The sequence below is a fragment of the Mustelus asterias genome, chromosome 2 (genome assembly GCF_964213995.1).
Source record: "Mustelus asterias chromosome 2, sMusAst1.hap1.1, whole genome shotgun sequence".
Classification (NCBI taxonomy): Eukaryota; Metazoa; Chordata; class Chondrichthyes; order Carcharhiniformes; family Triakidae; genus Mustelus; species Mustelus asterias.
In genome coordinates, this window is record NC_135802.1 from 133,431,079 (window position 1) to 133,451,272 (window position 20,194).

The following is a 20,194-nucleotide window of genomic DNA, read 5'->3' on the forward strand; positions in this document are numbered from 1 at the left end:
AAAAAGACACAGACAGGTTGGTGGAATCAGCGGGCAAGTGGCAGATGAAATTTAATGCAGATAAGTGCGACGTGATGCAGAGAGGTAATATAAAATAAAGGATACTATTCTAATGGGTTACAGGAGCAGCAGGACCTGGGTGTTTATGTGCATAAATCATTAAACATGGCAGAAGCAGAATAGGTCGAGAGCTCACTTAATAAAGTTTTATCAATAGGGTCACTTAATAAAGTGCTTTATCAATAGGGTCATTGAGTATGTAGGGAATGGTAAGCCCCTATATAACATTGGTTCAGCTGCAACTGGATTAGCGTGTCCATCATTCTTTAGGAAGGATCGGAAGACATTAGAGAATAAGCAGAAAGAGTTAACAAGAATGGTTTCATGGTTCCAGCAAGAATGGTTTCATGGATGAGGAACTTCAGTTACATATATACACTGAAGTTGGGATAGATCACATTGGAGAAGAAAATTGTTAAAAGGAAATTTGGTAGAGGTATTCAAAATCATGAAGGGTTTGGGTAGAGTAGGTAGGGAGAAATTGTTACCATTGGTGGAAAGATTGAGAACCAGAGGACACAGATTTAAGATAATTGGCAAAAGGTGCAAACATGAGGAAAAACATTTTCAAACAGTAATGGTTAGGATCTGCAATGCATTGCCTGAGTGTGGAGAGGCAAAGGTCAATTGAGGCTTTCAAAAAGTGAAGTAGGGCAAGCTAGAAATTAGCACTAAAGTTGGGCAAAACTGGAAAATTAGCGTAGCAAAGGCAATACATTCAAAGCACCAAACTGCTAGGCACAACCACAGATTGTTCTGTTAGCAGTTGTAATCACGTATGAAGGGACATATGACTCGTAAACTGATCAAGCATTTGTAATCACATAGAAAAGTGATTGAGTATTTGAAATCATGTAGAAAGGTGTACGTGTGACCACGAGTCTTTAGAGTTTGCTGAGATTCATCTCTGTACACCCTCCTGTATATGCCTGAATAATTCAGCTGTTAAACAACACTCGTGGTCTGATCTCTGAGAAACAGATCAAGAGGCGTTCTCTCCCCAATGATTGTCGGCAGGATAAGGTCTTCAGAAGACTGCGAATGGAACCCTAGTAGGGTAAATACGTTATTTTGTACCCATAGTTAGAGGGTCTAACACTTAGCAGCCTCCGATTCACTCTGGTAAATAAAGATCTAAAGTAAGACAGTGTTTGTTTGTCAAAGCTGAGCCACTTGTTTACACTTCTGTGAACAACAGATTTATCATGGGAGGAAGAGGGAGAAAGACGTGGTTGGACCTGTAGCTATGGAGGTGAAGCTGATGATAAAACTGATGTAGGTGACCTCAGAAGTATACCAGTAGTAAGGGAAGTGAAGCCACCGATATGGCTGATGCTGCTGAAAGATTGACGCAAGAGTCCTTAGGAGTACTCAGGGAGGATAAGTCACATGATGAACTGACGATGATTGCCCCAGATAGAGCCAGCAAAGAAATAGGGAACATACAATGGGGTCCAGAAGGTAGCATACTACAGAGTATTGTAGAAAAGAGGAAGAAATCAATTAAGAAAATGATGGAAAGGGGCTATAATCCTGAGGTGTTCCCCAAGGAATAACAGGCATGGTGGGACGCACAAACAAAGGACAAGGATGAAAAAGCAGAAGTTATATTTGTTGTTTGTAATCGCCAAAAACATCCAATGGCGGTCGTTATGCCGGAACCTTGCAGTCTTCTTTTTATTCATTCAGCAGATGTAGGTGTAGCTGGCTGGGCCAGCACTTGTAGCCCACCCTTAATTGTACTTGAATTGAATGGCTTACTAGAAGGCATTTAAGAGTCACAAAGTTTTCCAGAACATAAAGAGATCCATCATGTTTGCCTTGACCATCAAACACCTATCTGTTCTGTTCCTATTTTCCAGCACTTTGTCTGTAGCCTTGTATGCTATGGCATTTTAAGTTCTTACCTAAATGCTTTGAGGGTTCCCACCTCTACCACCCTTTCAAGCAATCAGTTTCAGATTCCCCTCTGGGTGAAAACAGTTTTCCCTCAAATTTCCTTGATATCTTCTTACCTTAAATCGATGCTCTCTAGTTATTGATCTCTACACCAAAGGGAAAGTTTCTTCCTATCTTTGCTATCTATACCCGTCATAATTTTGTACACCTCAATCAGGTCCCCCCTCAGACTTCTCTGCTCCAAGAAAAACCAGCCTCTCTGAAATGTTCCAACCCAGGTGATATCCCGATTGAAAAAAACAGCCAGAATTTACTTACCATTTCATATCTACCGACTTTCCACATAGTGGGACAAAAATACGGATTTCTTTCCTCCCCTTTAGAATTATGTTCAGGTGTTCCTGCAGCAATCTACAAAAAAAACCCAATCGAGCAAATAAAATACTTGATCAAAGATAACTGTTTAACATGTGATATAATGGATTAACATGTAATGTTTTGAATTCATTAAATTTGTTCAAATGAAGAAACAACATGATAGGTCATAAAACATAGAACAGTACAGCACAGTGAATTGATTTGAATAAATGACTGAATCGTGCCGACCTGAATGTCTCAGGTTTGGCGAGAGAGAGAGAATGCAAAGGGAACGGTGTGTAAAAATGATTGGAGGTCAATGGTAGAAGTTAGGAGACACCGGTGAGGAAAAATATTCGACAGCACAAAGGTCGGAAAATGTGCCTGTATTGATAAGCTGACCGGGCAGCAAAGGAACATTATCCAACTTTCTCAACATTGTGTCTTTTCAGATTTTTTGAATTCTTTTTAAACTGGCAAAATAAACAGTATATAAATAATGATCTGATGAAGGGTCATTCTGACTCAAAACATTGGCTCTATTCTCTCTCCACAGATGCTGAGACCTGCAGAGATTGTGCAGCATTTTCTGTTTTTGTTTCAGATTCCAGCATCTGCAGTATTTTGCCTTTATATCAATGTTTCTGCATTCGTACTTTTGGAAACCTTTTATCAGCTTGAAAATACTTTAATGGAAAGTTTTAGAACAGGTGGCATTTATAGAGTGGCCGCAATTCACCCGACTGCACTAAGTGCTCCCTCCAGCGGAGCAGCTGAGGCGTTTCCTGCTGGCATTAGCAGCGCCTGTCAGACGAGATTCACCCACCTTAACCATTTTAATTTATGCTTGCCACAAAACACACCAGCTAGCCCGGCTTACAGAGGTCTCACTGTTGAGAGACAAGTCCCCCTCTCCTCCACAACGGACATAGTGACCCCTGCCCACAAAAGGAGCATCCCCAACCCCTCAGCACAATGCCCCCCCACCCCCATGCAGACATGAGAGTGACCCGACTCACCCCTGCTATAATAGTGAGTCCAAGATGGGGTCCCTTCAGGCCCTGCCCTCTCAGGTCCCATCGCGTGGCAGTGCCAACTTTGCACTGCTCCCTGGCACCCTCACGTTGACCGTTGGCAGTGACACCCTGGACACTGAGGGAGGGGGAGGCAGGGAAGTAAGTACTGTGCCCATACTGTGCTCCCAGGCTGCAGAGCGAGAATCTCTCAAGGGACTTTGGGGTGATGGGGTGGGAGGGGGGGGGGGGGGGGGAAAGAGGGGTTGACCTCGGGACTGTTCCCCAGGATGGAGGTCTAGTGGTTGGAGTGCCTCTTCTAGCCCCGAGAAAGTTGGAGATCACTCTTACCATGGTGCCCTCAAGCAGATTTCAGTTCAAAATCTTCATTCATGACTGTGTACTGTGAAACCCATGAGGTGCCCTGGTCACTTTGATATCCATGGACACCTAGAAGCTTTCAAAAATCACAACAGCACTTAATTCTGCAGAAGGACATGGCTTTTTTCTCTCTCAGAAGCCCCAGGTGTGAGAAGATTCCTTTGAAGTCCTCAGACTGAAATAAGCTGTCAGTTTCAATCAGGGGATTCCCTTGTTCTGTCTCAGAAGCCTCAGGTGTGAGAACATCCCTTTGGCGTCCTCAAACTGAACTGAGATATCAATTCACTTTTGTAGCTTGACTGAGCAGCTTGGTCAGTTTGACAGCTGCGCAGCAGATCAGACTGTAGACACAATCAGAAGCCTCACTAACCTCCTTATTCCAACAGACCTGGTCACTCAGACCCATTCTTTTAACACAGCATTTTTTCAGGCCTCTGAGCCTTCCTGGAAAGCTCAAAAGCTTTGAGTTAATTCAATTTCATGCTGCATTCCCTTTAACTAGCCTTTGATTGACAGGTTGGATCAATTACCCACTAGCCATAAGGTTTCAATTCCTCTTTTCTAATTGCCATCTTTACAAAACACTTGAGATGCATTCAACCAAGAAGGGAAAGAAAAACAAACAAAGCTTTTGGCTAGTAGGTAAGCCCAATCTGTCAATCAAAGGCTAATTAAAGGGAATGCAGGATGAAATTGAATGAACATAAAGCTTTTCAAGGCTCCAGGTCCAGGTTTGTCAAGACCTGAACCAAATCCCATCTGGCGAACTGCCCGCTGGGAGAGTGGCAGCATACCACTCAAATTCAGTAATGACATTTAAATGTCTTTTTATGGATATCAATTCAATTCCCATGACTGGGGACAGCAGGGTGGACTCGGAGAATCGCGACAAGCTGATGCTCAGTGCAATTCTCATTTTAGCCCTGACGTCTGATTCACTGGGCCATGAGGATTCCTGCCAGAGGTTAGCAGGCCTGGTGAATCCTCACCAGCATCTTTAACATGTTAAGATGTCCCAGGTGCTTCATGGGAGCATTATCATACACAATTTATCATCAAGGAATATAAAGATATATTAGAATAGATGTTCAAAGAGGTAGGTTTCATCTTAAAAGAAAGGCAAATAGAAGCACAGGGAGGTTTAGTAGGGGAATTCCAGAGTTTCAGGCCGATGGACCTGCAAACAGAGCTACTGGAAGTGGAGTAATTAAAGCAGGGGATGCACAAGCGTCAGAATTGTGTGTCAATGGTATATTTCGAGTGGCTAATTATGAAATTAGTTCATGTAGAGAATGTGAACTTAGATAAATTTCCCATTACAAATATTGCCAAACTGTGAGGAAAAGAATAATTCTACACTATCAGCAAAAGATCTAAACAAAATAGACGTATTTACCCAATTGATTTGTACATATTACCAGCAGCCACTTACGTAGAATAAACTATGCTAAGCTTGTAAATGATACACGAGTCATATATGAACTGTAATACACTGAGATTAAGAGACGTGCTGCACAAAATTTAAATTTCATGTCTTTGATTATAAAATTTTGAGCTAGTTCTGGTTCAGCAACACATTCATCGAAACGCTACCACCTCACCCGCCATGGAATCGCCCAAGCGAGGCCATAAAATACCCCCCCATTATCTTGGAGAAGAATTTGTAGAATAAAACTATTGATAAACACTATTGGTTAGCTTTTAATGTGGGCTTTTTTGGCTTACTGCTTTTTTTGCACTAGTGCTCTGGTTACCACAATCTTCAAAAGGAGTCTACCACATAGCCACCAAAGCACTTGATTTGGGCAGTAAGTTTTTTTAACATGCATTTTGACATACATAAGTCCTGAGTGCTAATTTAGGACAGAACAGAAAGGAATAGGAAGTGCACGTATTCCACTTGTCAATCGGTTTTAAGTTTTTGTTTATTTTTATGGGACCAGGAGGAGCAGGACTGACCTCCAATTGTACACAAACAAAAAACACAGGGCTGCTGCTACACACACTTCATCACTTTTCCCAAAAATTAACTCTCCCTCTTCCTGCCAATTATTTTATGGCTCAGCTGGCTTTTGCGTAACCCAATATCACAACAGCCCAGAGCCACCAGGCTTTCCCAGGGCACTCAATTTCTTCTTAAAATCCACAGCAGCTATGGTAATGAGTCCTGCCTCTGAACTCTCCCACTGTAAGTCATGAATAGCTGGCTGCATGGCATGTTTCAATGGTTGACCACCAGAGAGTCAAACCTAGCCCTCTAGTAATAAGCCAAAAGTTAACAGTGAATGATATGATTTGTGTAAATCTTTGCCTGGTGGATAAACAGAGGGGAAGGGCCCATGTTACAATCACATATCGCAAAAATCTATTTAAATTCTCCTGTCATTCAGTGAGATCATGGATAATTTGCAACCTAACTTCATATACTCCAATTGCACAATGACTTGGATTTTCAAGCAATAATAATGTAAAATTTATCAAGAGACTCCTGGTTCGAGCACATACTGCTTTACTATAATCTAACTGCAAAGGATATCTCTGGGCTGTTGCAGTTCAATTTGCAATTTTAATAGTTCCAAAATATGTTAATTCATATCAGTACTGTAACAAGTGCAGTGGCTAAACCTGTACCATAATACCAAATTAACAAATTAAGTAGCAAACAGGATAGGGATAGGTTGCAAATGTTACACATTTGTTCAAAAAGGAGTGCAAGGATAAAACCAACAACAGGCCAATCAGTGTAAAACTGGTGGTGGGAAAGAGTTTAGTAAAAAATAATCTGGGACAAAATGAACTGTCAGTTAGACAAATGTGAATTAAGAAAACCAGTGTGGGTTTGTTCATAAAAATTGTTGTTGACTAACCTTTTGCAAAGTAGATTGTTGATGAGGGTAATACAGTTTATGTGGTGTACTTGAGCTTCCAAAAAGTGATTGATAAGAGTCCCATACAGTAGGTTTTTCAGTTAAATTGAAGCCCATGGAATAAAGGTTTTGGGGGCTGCATGGATATGGAATTAGCTGAGTGACAGAAAACAGAGTCGTCAAAACATTTTCTTTTTTGGACAGGAGGGTGTAGAGTGTAACTCACCAGGGTTTGATATTAGGATCAATGATTTAAAAGAAAATCTACATTAATACCCTATCTTGAAGCAGATAGGGACCTCAGATTGTTGTAAAGCGAGGTTGAAGATGTCTGTGAATACGTCCGTCAGCTGATCCATTTTTCTAGTTGGTCCAAATCCCTCTGCAAGCTTTGAAAACCTTCCTCACTGTCCACTACACCTCCAATCTTTGTATCATCAGCAAACTTGCTGATCCAATTTACCACATTATCATCCAGATCATTGATATAGATGACAAACAACAATGGACCCAACACCGATCCCTGCGGCACACCACTAGTCACAGGCCTCCACTCAGAGAAGCAATCCTCCACAACCACTCTCTGGCTTCTTCCATTGAGCCAGTGTCTAATCCAATTTACTACCTCCCCATGTATACCTAGCGACTGAACCTTCCTAACTAACCTCCCATGAGGGACCTTGTCAAAGGCCTTGCTGAAATCCAGGTAGACAACATCCACCGCCTTCCCTTCATCCACTTTCCTGGTAACCTCCTCGAAAAACTCTAACAGATTGGTCAAACATGACCTACCACGCACAAAGCCATGTTGACTCTCCCTAATAAGTCCCTGTCTATCCAAATATTTGTAGATCCTATCCCTTATCACACCTTCCAATAACTTGCCCACCACCGACGTCAAACTTACTGGCCTATAATTTCCCGGATTTCTTTTGGAACCTTTATTAAACAACGGGACAACATGAGCCACCATCCAATCATCCGGCACCTCCCCCGTGAGGTCTATAAAATAATGAGGGGCATAGATCAGTTAGATAGTCAACATCTTTTCCCAAAGGTACAGGAATTTAAAACTAGAGGACATAGGTTTAAGGTGAGAGATATAAAAGGGTCTAGAGGGGCAATTTTTCACAGAGTGTCTGGAACGAGCTGCCAGAGGTAGTAGTAGAGGTGGGTACAATTTTGTCTTTTAAAAAGCATTTAGACAGTGACATGGGTATGTATGATGGGGATAGAGGGATATGGGCTAAACACGGAAAATTGCGATTAGTGGTTTAAAAATAAGGACAGCATGGACAAGTTGGGCCGAAGGGCCTGTTTCCACGCTGTAAACCTCTATGACTCTATGTGATTTCCAGTAAATCACTCGCCTTTGCTTGTTTTTCCCCTCATCAATAAAAGACTGCACTGCAAACAGCTCATTCCCCCTCAAATACCATGTTAGTCAGGTGATTTCTTAGAAAAAGGTATGCTTATTACCAGCCCAAAAGAGAACAGATGACCTTTTAGAAAAATCTAAGTGTCTAAATAATGTGTATCCTTCTACATTTAAAAAAAATATAGTCTCGAAATATATGATTCTAACAACAGTTATGGACACCCCCCACCCCGTTTTGTTTTATGAAAGTACTAGTTCAATTTGTGTTATCAAGTCCCTCAGCCACACCACCATACATGGCTTTCAATCAGCACATGTCAGAGTAATCAATTAAGTCTCCAAGAAGATCAACGCTCCAATTTATTCATCAGTGCAAGCCACAAGAAAATAAAAATAAGGACTGTAGAAATTGAATATCAAAGAAATGTATTTCTAAAAGAATTGGAAGATGCCCGAAAACTAAAATCTGCACTCACTCATGAATTTCTTTCTTATGAAAACCAATGTGTTTCTTTTCCCATCGTGTCTTCCAGTCTTCCACAGTCATTTCAATGTTTTCTAGGTCTCCATACTTGTTCAATCTCTTTCCCTCTGGTATATCTACTCCAACACTCATTGCTGTTTGGGAAAATGTATATTGTAACAACATACAGAGAACACAAGATCAAACATCCAAAATCAAATCTTTGAATTTTGTTTGAGGAAAAAACACAAATGAACTCTAGTTTGAAGAGGAAAAAAATCAACTAATTCTACTTGGTTTGCTTTGTAAACTGCTACAATAACTTTTTTTTCCCAGTTGTGCTCAATTTTCGAGAAATTCAAGGATCTGATTGTGACAATTCCCTTTACCAAGTAATTGCACATAAAATAAAACATAATAAGTCCTTCTCTGAAATTTGTAATTTGAAAACTATTACAATCCATTTTCTTGAATTGTAAATAATTTTATTTTCCTTCTCTAGCAGAAATGACAGATTACTGTTGGGAGTGCAGTTGTATAAACAAATGATAATTTTTCCAAAATTGAGCTTGGGTAATGGGTGTCAAGAAACTAAAACAGCAAGCTTATAGAAAGTTTACACTTTCAGTGGGAAATGTAATTTAGGTTCTCTTAAAATACAAATGAGTTAATATGAAATGGAAAGTCTAGAAATGACGAATTCAAATGCGTTAGTGATCTAATTCATTAAAGTAGGAAGAATCATCCAGACTTAAAACGTTGGTTGTTCTCTCTCCACAGATGTGCTCAGATCTGCTGAGTTTTTCCAGCATTTCCTGGTTTTGTTTCAGATTTCAGCATCTGCAGTAATTTGCTCTTACATATTTCCCTTGTTTGTTTATTCAATGTAGACAAATAAATGCGTATAAATAATAACACCTGGAGGAATTACACCCGGGAGGGCACACATTTACATGCCAGCACTAGATGGTTTAAAAGTGCAGCTTTTAATTTGTTCATTCGAGTTCATTTACCAAACGATAGGCAACTTAACCAAAACAAGAGCAAAATGCTGCTGATGTCAGAAATCTGAAATATAAACAGGAAATGCTCAGTAGGTCGGGCAGCATTAGTGGGGAGAGAGAGACGACCTGAACATTAACTTAGTTTCTCTTAATGTTTCAGACCGTCTCTGTTTCTCTCCCCACAGATGCTGCCTGACTTACTGAATGCTTTCCAGCAAATTTTAATCAGAGCAGGGACGTTCTGCTCTCTGTCACCAACTACATAGCTACCAAAAAGAAACACCAGGAGTAGGCCCTTCATTCTGTCCCGTCCTTCATGCCTGATCTATGCCAGGGGTTTATGAAACGGTTTTCGTGTATAACTATTTTCCCACACACCCAATGCCTTCAAATAAAATATTCAGCGTGGCTCACCTTTCGGTGCGTTTGTTTGGAATGAGTGTGGGAGGGTGTCTATATCCCGTTGCAGCTTCTATTCAGCGACCGCTACACACACTGGCAGATGGGGACAGGGGAAGACAAAGGTCACACACTTCTTTTGGAATTGGACCTCAATTGAAAAAAAAGAACCAGAGCCGAAGGTTAAACTTTAACTTGACAGCAGGACAGAAAGGCCCGAATCATGGAAGGGGGGCGGATCTCTCCTCTGCGACTCGCGCCGATTCTCGAGCCTTGTTCAAATCGCGGCCGTTAAGAGCACGAGCTGGAAGGACAAGGCGCATGCGCGCCGGAGGCGCCAGCCTGAGCTCGAACGAAAACAGCGGAGGACTCCCCGAGGCAGAGGGGAGAAGAGCGCGCGCATGCGCGAGTCTGAGCTCGAGCCGGGGAAAGGGAGCTGGAGCCGGATTGAGGCAGAAACCGGGGAAGGAGAGACAGAGAGATTGGAGCCGGGAGTTCCTTATCACCGCCGCCATGTATTATTCAGACACAGGTGAGTACAGTTCTCAAGCCGTGGCGCCGCTCTGTCTCGGCCGTTAACTTGGCAATGATCGCCTTTTTTTTTTGTTTTTGCCTGTCTGCCTTCCAGAGTTAATCTTATCACTGGAGAGTTTGCCGGTGAATATAACTGGAGTCACCCCCCCCCCCCCCCCCCAGGAGTCTGCCTCCTATCGACAAGCTGTCTTGGGCCATCTGTGTCTCGTTCATTTTCCCCTCGAGCTGCATATATACATTGTGTGTATGTGTGTGTTCGAGAGACAGAGAGAGAGAGAACCTCAGGGATCTCGAATCCTTGGCCTGAAGCTCAGGCTTTGTGTAATGATCAGCACCAACCCAACTCACCCTGTGTCTGCATTGGCTGCGGATACACTGAGAGGATGGCTGAAGCTACATTTGTTATCAAGAGGCGATACATAATGTACTAAATGAAGCGAGGTCGATACTAAAAACAGGAATGTTTACATAGTGTAAGAAATGTTAACATGGTTGAATTCAGCTTTTGACATTGCATCACTCATTCTTTGAATTGCAGGTGTTCTTCCTGTGTATTTTCCCAAGTTTCCTTTTTATGATATTTTTCTGTTGGGTGAATTCATTGAGCATAATTTTTCCTCCTACATGTATGTTTTCTACAGTGTTGAATACAAGATTTATGAACAAGCCACGAAAACATTCATCTGTATCAAAATCTAATTTGGTAGTGATGATTGTGAATACTTTCTTGGTTAAGGGTTAAAGGAGAAGCTGAAGGTGGTGATTATTTTAAGTAATTGTAGGTAGGAAGTAAGTAAATAATCGTTTGTTTCAGATTTAGCAGTATTTCTCTCTCTTCCCCCTCCCCCCCCTCCCCCAGTTAGAGTGGTGATTTTAACAGCCTCAGAAAAAAGTTAAATGATTTTAATATGTTGGAAAGTTTGATTTAATTACAATAATCTTCCTGTAAACAGCAGGAGTGAATTGTGACTTTATCTGCTTTGAATTTATTTTGTTGAGGACCAACTCTCCAGAAATCAGAAAAAACACTTGACTATCTAAAGTTTTCAAGCTGTTTACACAATTTAACCTTACAATTCAACTTTTCTGATTGTTCTGTGTTTAAGGCAATCAGGAATTTCAATGTTTACTTTTATCAACAGAAACAGTTTTGCTTAGCAGCACTTAAATTGACAATAATTGTATGTGTAGATAGTGAGCTTTCTTGGGACTTGCACGATTGTGATGACCCCTCTATGGCATAGATAAACAAAGCAAGATAAAGAGGAAGTTATGAGAAAGATACTTGCACCATTAATTATGCCACTGCATGTTTTCCTGGGACGTTTATTATACTGGTCTGCTATTGCCCTCGTATAAAACAGAGGGAGATGTATTTTAAGACAGAAATATCATTGTTATTGTAAAGCAAATCAGACTGAAACTTATGGAGTCTACACATATTCACTGAAACATGGTTCTCAGGAAGTTGCTTTACTTGTCTAGAAGTTTCATTATACCATAATCCTGTTGAGAGATTCACCATTAAAATAAACAAAAGGCATGAAGTCATGGAGGCTTACAGCATGGAAACAGGCCCTTCGACCCAACTTGTCCATGCCGCCCCTTTTTTAACCCCTAAGCTAGTCCCAATTGCCCACATTTGGCCATCTTACCCATGTGACTGTCTAAACGCTTTTTAAAAGACAAAATTGTACCCGCCTCTGTTACTACCTCTGGCAGCTTGTTCCAGACACAGCCCCTCTGGACCCTTTTGTATCTCTCCCCTCTCACCTTAAACCTATACCTTCTAGTTTTAGACTCCCCTATCTTTGGGAAAAGACATTGACTATCTAGCTGATCTATGCCCCTCATTACTTTATAGACCTATATAAGATCACCCCTAAGCCTCCTATGCGCCAGAGAAAAAAGTTCCAGTCTATCCAGTCTCTCCTTATAACTTAAATAATCAAGTCCCGGTAGCATCCTGGTAAATCTTTTCTGCACTCTTAAACATTTTCTATAATAGGGTGACCAGAACTGTACACAGAATTCCAAGTGTGACCGTATCAATGTCTTGTACAACTTCAACAAGATGTCCCAACTCCTGTATTCAATGTTCTGACCAATGAAACCAAGCATGCCGAATACCTTCTTCACCACTCTGTCCACCTGTGACTCCACTTTCAAGGACCTATGAACCTGTACCTCTAGATCTCTTTGTTCTATAACTGTCCCCAACTCCCTACCATTAACTGAGTAAGTCCTGCCCTGGTTCAGTCTATCAAAATGTATCACCTCGCATTTATCTAAATTAAACTCCATCTGCATTCATCAGCCCATTGGCCCGATTGATCAAGATCCCGTTGCAATCCTAGATAACCTTCACTGTCTTGATGTCATCTGCAAACTTACTAACCATGCCTCTCCTAAATTCTAATCCAAATCATTAATATAAATGACAAATAACAGTGGACTTAGTACCAATCCCTGAGGCACACCACTGGTCACAGGCCTCCAGTTTGAAAAACAACCCTCTACAACTACCTTCTGTCTTCTGTCATCAAGCCAATTTTTATCCATTTGGCAACTCACCCTGGATCCTGTGAGATTTAACCTTATGCAACAACCTACCATGCGGTACCTTGTCAAAGGCCTTGCTAAAGTCCATGTAGACAACATCAACTGCATTGCCCTCATCTACCACCTTGGTTACCCCTTCAAAAAACTCTATTAAATTTGTGAGACATGATTTTCCACTCACAAAGCCATGCTGACTGTCCCTAATCAGTCCTTGCATCTCTAAATGCCTGTAGATCCTGTCTCTCAAAATACTTTCTAACAACTTACCCACTACAGATGTGAGGCTCACCGGCCTGTAGTTCCCAGGCTTTTCCCTGCAGCCCTTTTTTAAACAAAGGCACAACATTTGCCACTCTCCAATCTTCAGGCACCTCACCTGTGACTATCGATGATTTAAATATCTCTGCTAGGGGACCTGCAATTTCCTCCCTGGCCTCCCACAATATCCTGGGATATACTTCATCAGCTCCCGGGGATTTATCTACCTTGATGCGCTTTAAGACTTTCAGCACCTCCTTCTCTGTTATACGTACACTCCTCAAAACATCATTATTTATTTCCCCAAGTTCCCTAACGTCCATGCTTTTCTCAACAGTGAATACTGAGAAATATTCATTTAGGATCTCGCTCATCTCTTGTGGATCCGCACATAGATGACCTTGTTGATCCTTAAGAGGTCCTACTCTCTCCCTAGTTACTCTTTTGCCCTTTATTTTATTTGTAGAAGCTCTTTGGATTCTCCTTTGCCTTATCTGCTTAAACAACCTTGGGTCCCTTTTTGCCCTCCTGATTTCTCTCTTAACTCTACTCCTACACCCTCTGTATTCTTCAAGGGATCCACTTGATCCCAGCTGCCTATGCTTGTCATATGTCTCATATGTCATAAAGATATAAGTTGTCATACTTGCTCACTACCTATTAAACAGCCAGAAGTTAGGACTGGTGCATTTAGGTGTAAGTTAGTTTCCCACAAAAATTAGCAGACAGATTATCTTTAAGCAAAGTCATTCAATGTTCCGTCTATATTTCAATTACATCTCTATTATCTCCATAATAGGTCTTAAGCACTGCCAAACAGCCCCTCTGACACTGAAAATTTGCCGTTGCAAGTGTGGAGTCTCATTTCTTCAAAATTTAATTATTGTTGAAAGTTTTAAGTCTGTCTCTTACCTCTCTTTCCTTCTGCCTTTCTTCCCTTCCTTTCCCATTTTTCATTCCCTCTCTTTGCTTTCTGTACATGCTTTTATGTTGAATTACAAGTTCTAATTCATACTTCCTGGTTTAACTCTGCATGGTACAGTGAGGATTCTTCAATGTGATTGGTTGAAGAGGCATGTTAATGCTTGCCCTGTTCCCTCAAGCCACTAATTTCCTATAGAGCATGCCACACACAAAACAATTAATGGAAGTTGCCACTTAAAAGCCTACTTAGTCTATGGGCAGAATGAATGGTGAGTGCCATTCCTTTGCCACTGACCATAAAATATGATAAGAAGTCTTACAACACCAGGTTAAAGTCCAACAGCTTGATTTGGTAGCAAAAGCCACTAGTTTTCGGAGCGCTTGCTGCTCCTTTGTCAGGTGAGTGGGAGTTCTATTCACAAACAGGGCTTATAAAGACACAAACTCAATTTACAAAATAATGGTTGGAATGCGAGTCTTTACAGGTAATCAAGTCTTAAAGGTACAGACAATGTGAGTGGAGAGAGCGTTAAGCGATGTGTATTGTCTTCAGACAGGACAGTTAGTGAGATTTTGCAAGCCCAGGTAACTCATGGGGGTTACAGATAGTGTGACATGAACCCAAGATCCCGTTTGAGGCCTTCCTCGTGTGCGGAACTTGGCTATCAGTCTCTGCTCAGCGACTCTACGCTGTCGTGTGTCGTGAAGGCTGCCTTGGAGAACACTTACCCGAAGATCAGAGGCCGAATGCCTGTGACCGCTGAAGTGTTCCCCAACAGGAAGAGAACACTCTTGCCTGGTGATTGTTGAGCGGTGTTCATTCATCCGCTGTTGTAGCATCTGCATGGTCTCCCCAATGTACCATGCCTCGGGACATCCTTCCCTGCAGTGTATCAGGTCGACAACGTTGGCCGAGTTGCAAGAGTATGTACCGTGTACCTGGTGGATGGTGTTCTCATCCACCAGCCATGGTACATTGGGGAAACCATGCAGACAGCGGATGAATGAACACTGCTCGACAATCACCAGGCAAGTGTGTTCTCTTCCTGTTGGGGAACACTTCAGCGGTCATGGGCATTTGGCCTTTGATCTTTGGGTCAGCATTCTCCAAGGCGGCCTTCACGACACACGACAGCGCAGAGTCGCTGAGCAGAGACTGATAGCCAAGTTCCGCACACATGAGGACGGCCTCAAACGGGATCTTGGGTTCATGTAACACTATCTGTAACCCCCATGACTTGCCTGGGCTTGCAAAATCTCACTAACTGTCTTGTCTGGAGACAATAAACATCTCTTTAACCTGTGCTTAACGCTCTCTCCACTCACATTGTCTGTACCTTTAAGACTTGATTACCTGTAAAGACTCGCATTCCAACCATTATTTTGTAAATTGAGTTTGTGTCTTTATATGGCCTGTTTGTGAATAGAACTCCCACTTACCTGACGAAGGAGCAGCAAGTGCTCTGAAAACTTGTGGCTTTTGCTACCAAATAAACCTGTTGGACTTTAACCTGGTGTTGTGAGACTTCTTACTGTGTTTATCCCAGTCCAACGCTGGCATCTCCACATCATAAAATATGAGCCAGTCTTTTTATGATAGGTCTTTTCCCACTAACATCAATAGTGATCACCATTTTCCTGAATTTAATTTTGTTTTCCACAAGACTTGAATCATAGTATTAACAGCCTGGTAATAGTGTGATATTGAATTGAAAATGTGTTCTCTAAACCTGGCTGATTTTTACATTATAGTGAAAACATCTTTATGCTCCAAAGCTTTGTTTGTTTGAGCAAAGCTCAATGTTTCAGCAAGATACCTCAAGCTGAGGAAATAAGATTATGGTATTCCATGTGAAATTAGATATTCTGCTGGAGAGTTGATTGCAGCTCTTTATAAACTTGCTTACTTTTTAAAAGTGAAATTAAGATTTCAGTTGAAATGCTCAATAACACAATCAAAGTAAGATCAAATAGGTAAGCGGCACAATGTGGATGGGCCTGGGTAAGATTCTGTCAGAGAATTGTACACACTTGATGGGCTGAATGGCCTCCTGTACTGTAGGGATTCTATAAAATGCAGCATTACTTAATCGTCAACATTTATACATTTTGCTAAGATAGCAAAAAGATATAGTAAAGCAGTTTAAAAAATATTTGTTCATGTGATATGGGCATCGCTGGCTGGGCTTGGATAAGGTTCTCTGTCGGAGAGTCCATGCAAACTCAATGGGCCGAATGGACTCCTTCTGCACTGTAGGGATTCTGTGAAATGCAACATTAGCAATCTTCAGCATTCATACATTTTGCTAACATATCAAAGATATAAAAGTGACGCAGTTTTGTTTCATTCATGGGATAGCTGGGCCAGCATTTATTGCCTAACCCTGAGGGCATTTAAGAATCAACCACATTGCTGTGGATCTGGAGTCACGTGTAGGCTAGACCAGGTAAGGACAACAGATTTCCTTCCATAAAAGACATTCGTGAACCAGATGGGATTTTACGAAAATCAACATTTGTCTTATAGTTGTCATTAGACTTTTAATTCCGGATTTTTATTGATGTGGATGTGTGGGGTTCCTCTGGGTGCCATGCTAAATTGCCCCTTAGTATCCCAAGATGTGTAGGTTAGATGAATGAAGCACCTTGAGGGGTTAAAATGCTACATACATGCAGGTTGTTATTATTGAATACAAGTGTTGAGGATGGAGAGGAGAGGGGGACTCTGGAGAGAGAAAACTACTATATTCGGATCTAGGTGAAGTTGCGCTCACATCTGGCAGAATACGATTAATATAGATATAGTGCATGCATGTGGGTGGGTGTATATAATGCAGGATATACCAACACATGTCTACAATGCAGGGTTCCAAACTAATGTTTATTGAGCAGGAAAGAGACTTGATTGTTAAAGCAATGAGCCTCAAGGATTATGACCGGTGCCACCAGATTACAGCAAAAAGACAGGAGTGACATATGCATTTTGGCAGCCTTTGATAGTTCACTTTGGGATCCTTTTATTTTACTGGGCATGATAATTACTTGATCTGGTGTGAAATCTGCACATATACAATTATAAAAAGACATGTTTGCAATGGGCCATACACAACAGCTTATATTTATAGAGTGCCTTTAATATAAATAAAATGTTGCTAGGTACTTCACAGGAACCTGAAAGTATGACACCGCGTACATAAGGGACTGTTAGGCCAGATGACCTAAAGCTTGGTCAAAGAGGTTGGTTTTAAGGAGGAAAGAGATGTGGAGCGGCAGAGAGGAATAGTGAGAGTATTCCAGAGGTTGAAGCCATCGCAACTGATAAATGGTGGATAACATAATTAAGTGATGTTGCGCCTGAAGAATTTTGTAATTGTTCAATGTTATTTCATTTTGGCAGTTCCAAAAACTAGCTATTGGATTAACTGTGACTCAATTTGTAGCATTCTTGCACTGACTCATGAGGATGTGGGTTTAATTTGCCCTCCAAGGAATTGAGCCTAAAAATCTAGGCTGACACTCTTGTGTAGGATAAATGGAGTATGATGCTGTTGAATGTTCTGGCTTTTATTTTGGAATGAAATGTTTAATTGAGATGCTGTCTGTGTTCTACGGTGGAAGTAATAGGTTGCATGGTGCAAATTTAAGGAAGATACTGGGAGTTAATCTTGTGCTTGTTTGTGCTATCTCTTGTACTCTCTTACTCCATCTCTTGCAGACTAACTCACCACTTTTACTCTTGTGTTCACTTACACTGGCACACTCATTCAATTTCACTCCCAGGCATTCTTTCACTAACTCTATTGAAGCTCATGGACTCTCAATTTTCCTGTGCTCTCCATCACTCGAGTAAATTGATCTTTTTACTTTTGGGGAACTCTCATCCTGAGGTAAGATTACATACTGATCTTCTACTTGAGGGGATTGCATTCCTATTCTTTGATGAGATTACTTTGTCCAGTTTTAGTCCCCCACATGATGGTGATGTAAAGGCTATGGAGAAGTTTCAGGGAATTGATTGATGCATGGTTTAAATGTTTTGATTTACCACAATAGGCTGAGACCTCTATTTCAAGGACTATATAGTTTCCTGTGGATAGATTTGAATTAGATAGGTTAAGGAGAAACAGGTAATGTGCATGTAAAAGCAGCTAGATAAAATGTTTGGCTCTACTGAAAAAGAAAAACCTTTGACCTTGTGAAATAAATTGCCTGCTTGTATAGTGAGTTCTGATTCATAGCAAATGTTCAAAAGGGAGCTGTTCAGGTTCCTAGTTATGGCTCATATAATTGCAAAGAAGAAGTAGATGTAATGATGGTTGATGCATCTCATGGTCACTGTTTTAACAAATTTGCAGAATTTGTTTCCCCCCTGAATTTGCCTGAGGTAAATCTTATTTTGCCTGTATCCGAAGATTGACTGCTGGTGGTGAGGAACAATGAAGATTGTGATGTTTGTTGCAATGTAGCTGGATGTGTTGCATGCCTTTCCAACCAAACCATCCAAAGACAGTCAGGCCATATATACCCTGATGGAGTCCGGCTCCATCTCACTGTTGTACCTCTAGATCCCTGTACCTATGCTGCGTTTGTCTGACTTCTCAACCTGGTGAGCCAATGTTCTGATAAGCAGTGAGAAAATCAAAATTTTGCCCCTGCAGCAACCTCTATTTTCTAGCCACTGATTCCATTCTCCTCTCAAGTACTGTCTCAGATTGAACCTGACTGTTTGCAGCCCCTAGTTGACCCGTGCTGAACTTCTTGTCCCAAATCCTTTCCATAATCAAGACTACCTACTTCCAAATTATTAATTACTAATGTCCTGTCTCAACTCATTTGCTGTAAGGCTTTATCATATTTTTACTTCTACACTTGATTATTCCACTGTTTTCCTTATTGCCTTCCGCACTGCTTAAATCTAAGCTCATCAAAAACTCTGCTGTCTGTATCCTAACTGAGTCCTGTTCACCCATCATTGCAGTGCTCATTGGCCCAAATTGGCACTTAGTCTTCAGATACCTCCATTTTAACATTCTTATTCACATTTTAAAATTCTTTCATGACCTGACTGTTGGTGATGGTGCCTTCTACCATCAAAGTCCTGAACTATGGACTTGCAAAGAAAATTGCAACACAGGAACAGGCCCTTTGACGCTCCAAGCCTGCACCGACCATGCTGCCTGTCTGAACTAAACCCCTTTTGGGGACCATATCCCTCTATTCCCATCCTATTCATGTATTTGTCCAGACGCCCCTTAAAAGTCACTATCGTGTCTGCTTCCACTACCTCCCCCGGCAGCGAGTTCCAGGCACCCACCACCCTCTGTGTAAAAAGTGAAATTGAGATTTCACTTCACCTTGCATCTCCTCGTACATCTCTTTTAAACCTTGCCCCTCGCACCTTAAACCTATGCCTCCATAATTGACAGTTCCACCCTGGTGGAAAAGCTCCTAACTATCCTCTCTGACCATGCCCCTCATAATCTTGTAGACTTCTATCAGGTCGCCCCTCAACCTTCATTGTTCCAGTGAGAACAAACCAAATTTCTCCAACCTCTCCTCATAGCTAATGGCTTCCATACTGGGCAACATTCTGGTAAACCTTTTCTGTACCCTCTCCAAAACCTCCACATCCTTCTGGTAGTGCGGCGACCAGAATTGAACACTATATTCTGAGTGCGACCTAATCAAGGTTCTATAAAGCTGCAACATGACTTGCCAATTTTTAAACTTGAATGCCCAGGCATGCACGTCGCATGCCTTCTTCATCTGTGTTGCCACTTTCAGTGACTTGTGTACTTGTACACCCAGATCCCTCTGCCTATCAATACACTTAAGGGTTCTGCCATTTACTGTATATTTCCCACATGTATTAGACCTTCCAAAATGCATTACCTCACATTTGTTCTGATTAAACTCCATCTGCCATCTCTCCGCCCAAGTCGCCAACCGATCTATATCCTGCTGTATCCTCCGATGGTCCTCATCGCTATCCGCAATTCCACCAACCTTTGTGTCATCCGCAAACTTACTAATCAAACCAGTTACATTTTCCTCCAAATCATTCTCCCCAAAGCTTTCCAGCTCCTGTAAGATTC

General features: G+C 41.5%; 2 protein-coding genes across 2 annotated transcripts in view; one reads left to right on the forward strand and one right to left on the reverse strand.

Moving 5' to 3' along the window:
• Positions 1–9,974, reverse strand: part of LOC144511645 (putative thiopurine S-methyltransferase) — a 44,382-nt gene extending 34,408 nt beyond the window's left edge. The window contains exons 1-3 of the mRNA XM_078241913.1: positions 9,837–9,974; positions 8,432–8,573; positions 2,278–2,370 (exon numbers count right to left, since the gene is read on the reverse strand). Of these exons, the coding sequence (XP_078098039.1) occupies positions 2,278–2,370; positions 8,432–8,571 (233 nt within the window). The 5' untranslated portion in view covers positions 8,572–8,573; positions 9,837–9,974. The remainder of the gene's footprint in view (positions 1–2,277; positions 2,371–8,431; positions 8,574–9,836) is intronic.
• Positions 9,975–10,142: 168 nt separating this feature from the next.
• kdm1b (lysine demethylase 1B) overlaps positions 10,143–20,194 on the forward strand; it is a 121,696-nt gene continuing 111,644 nt past the window's right edge. Inside the window, exon 1 of the mRNA XM_078241908.1 lies at positions 10,143–10,353. Coding sequence (XP_078098034.1) covers positions 10,143–10,353 — 211 coding nt within the window. The remainder of the gene's footprint in view (positions 10,354–20,194) is intronic.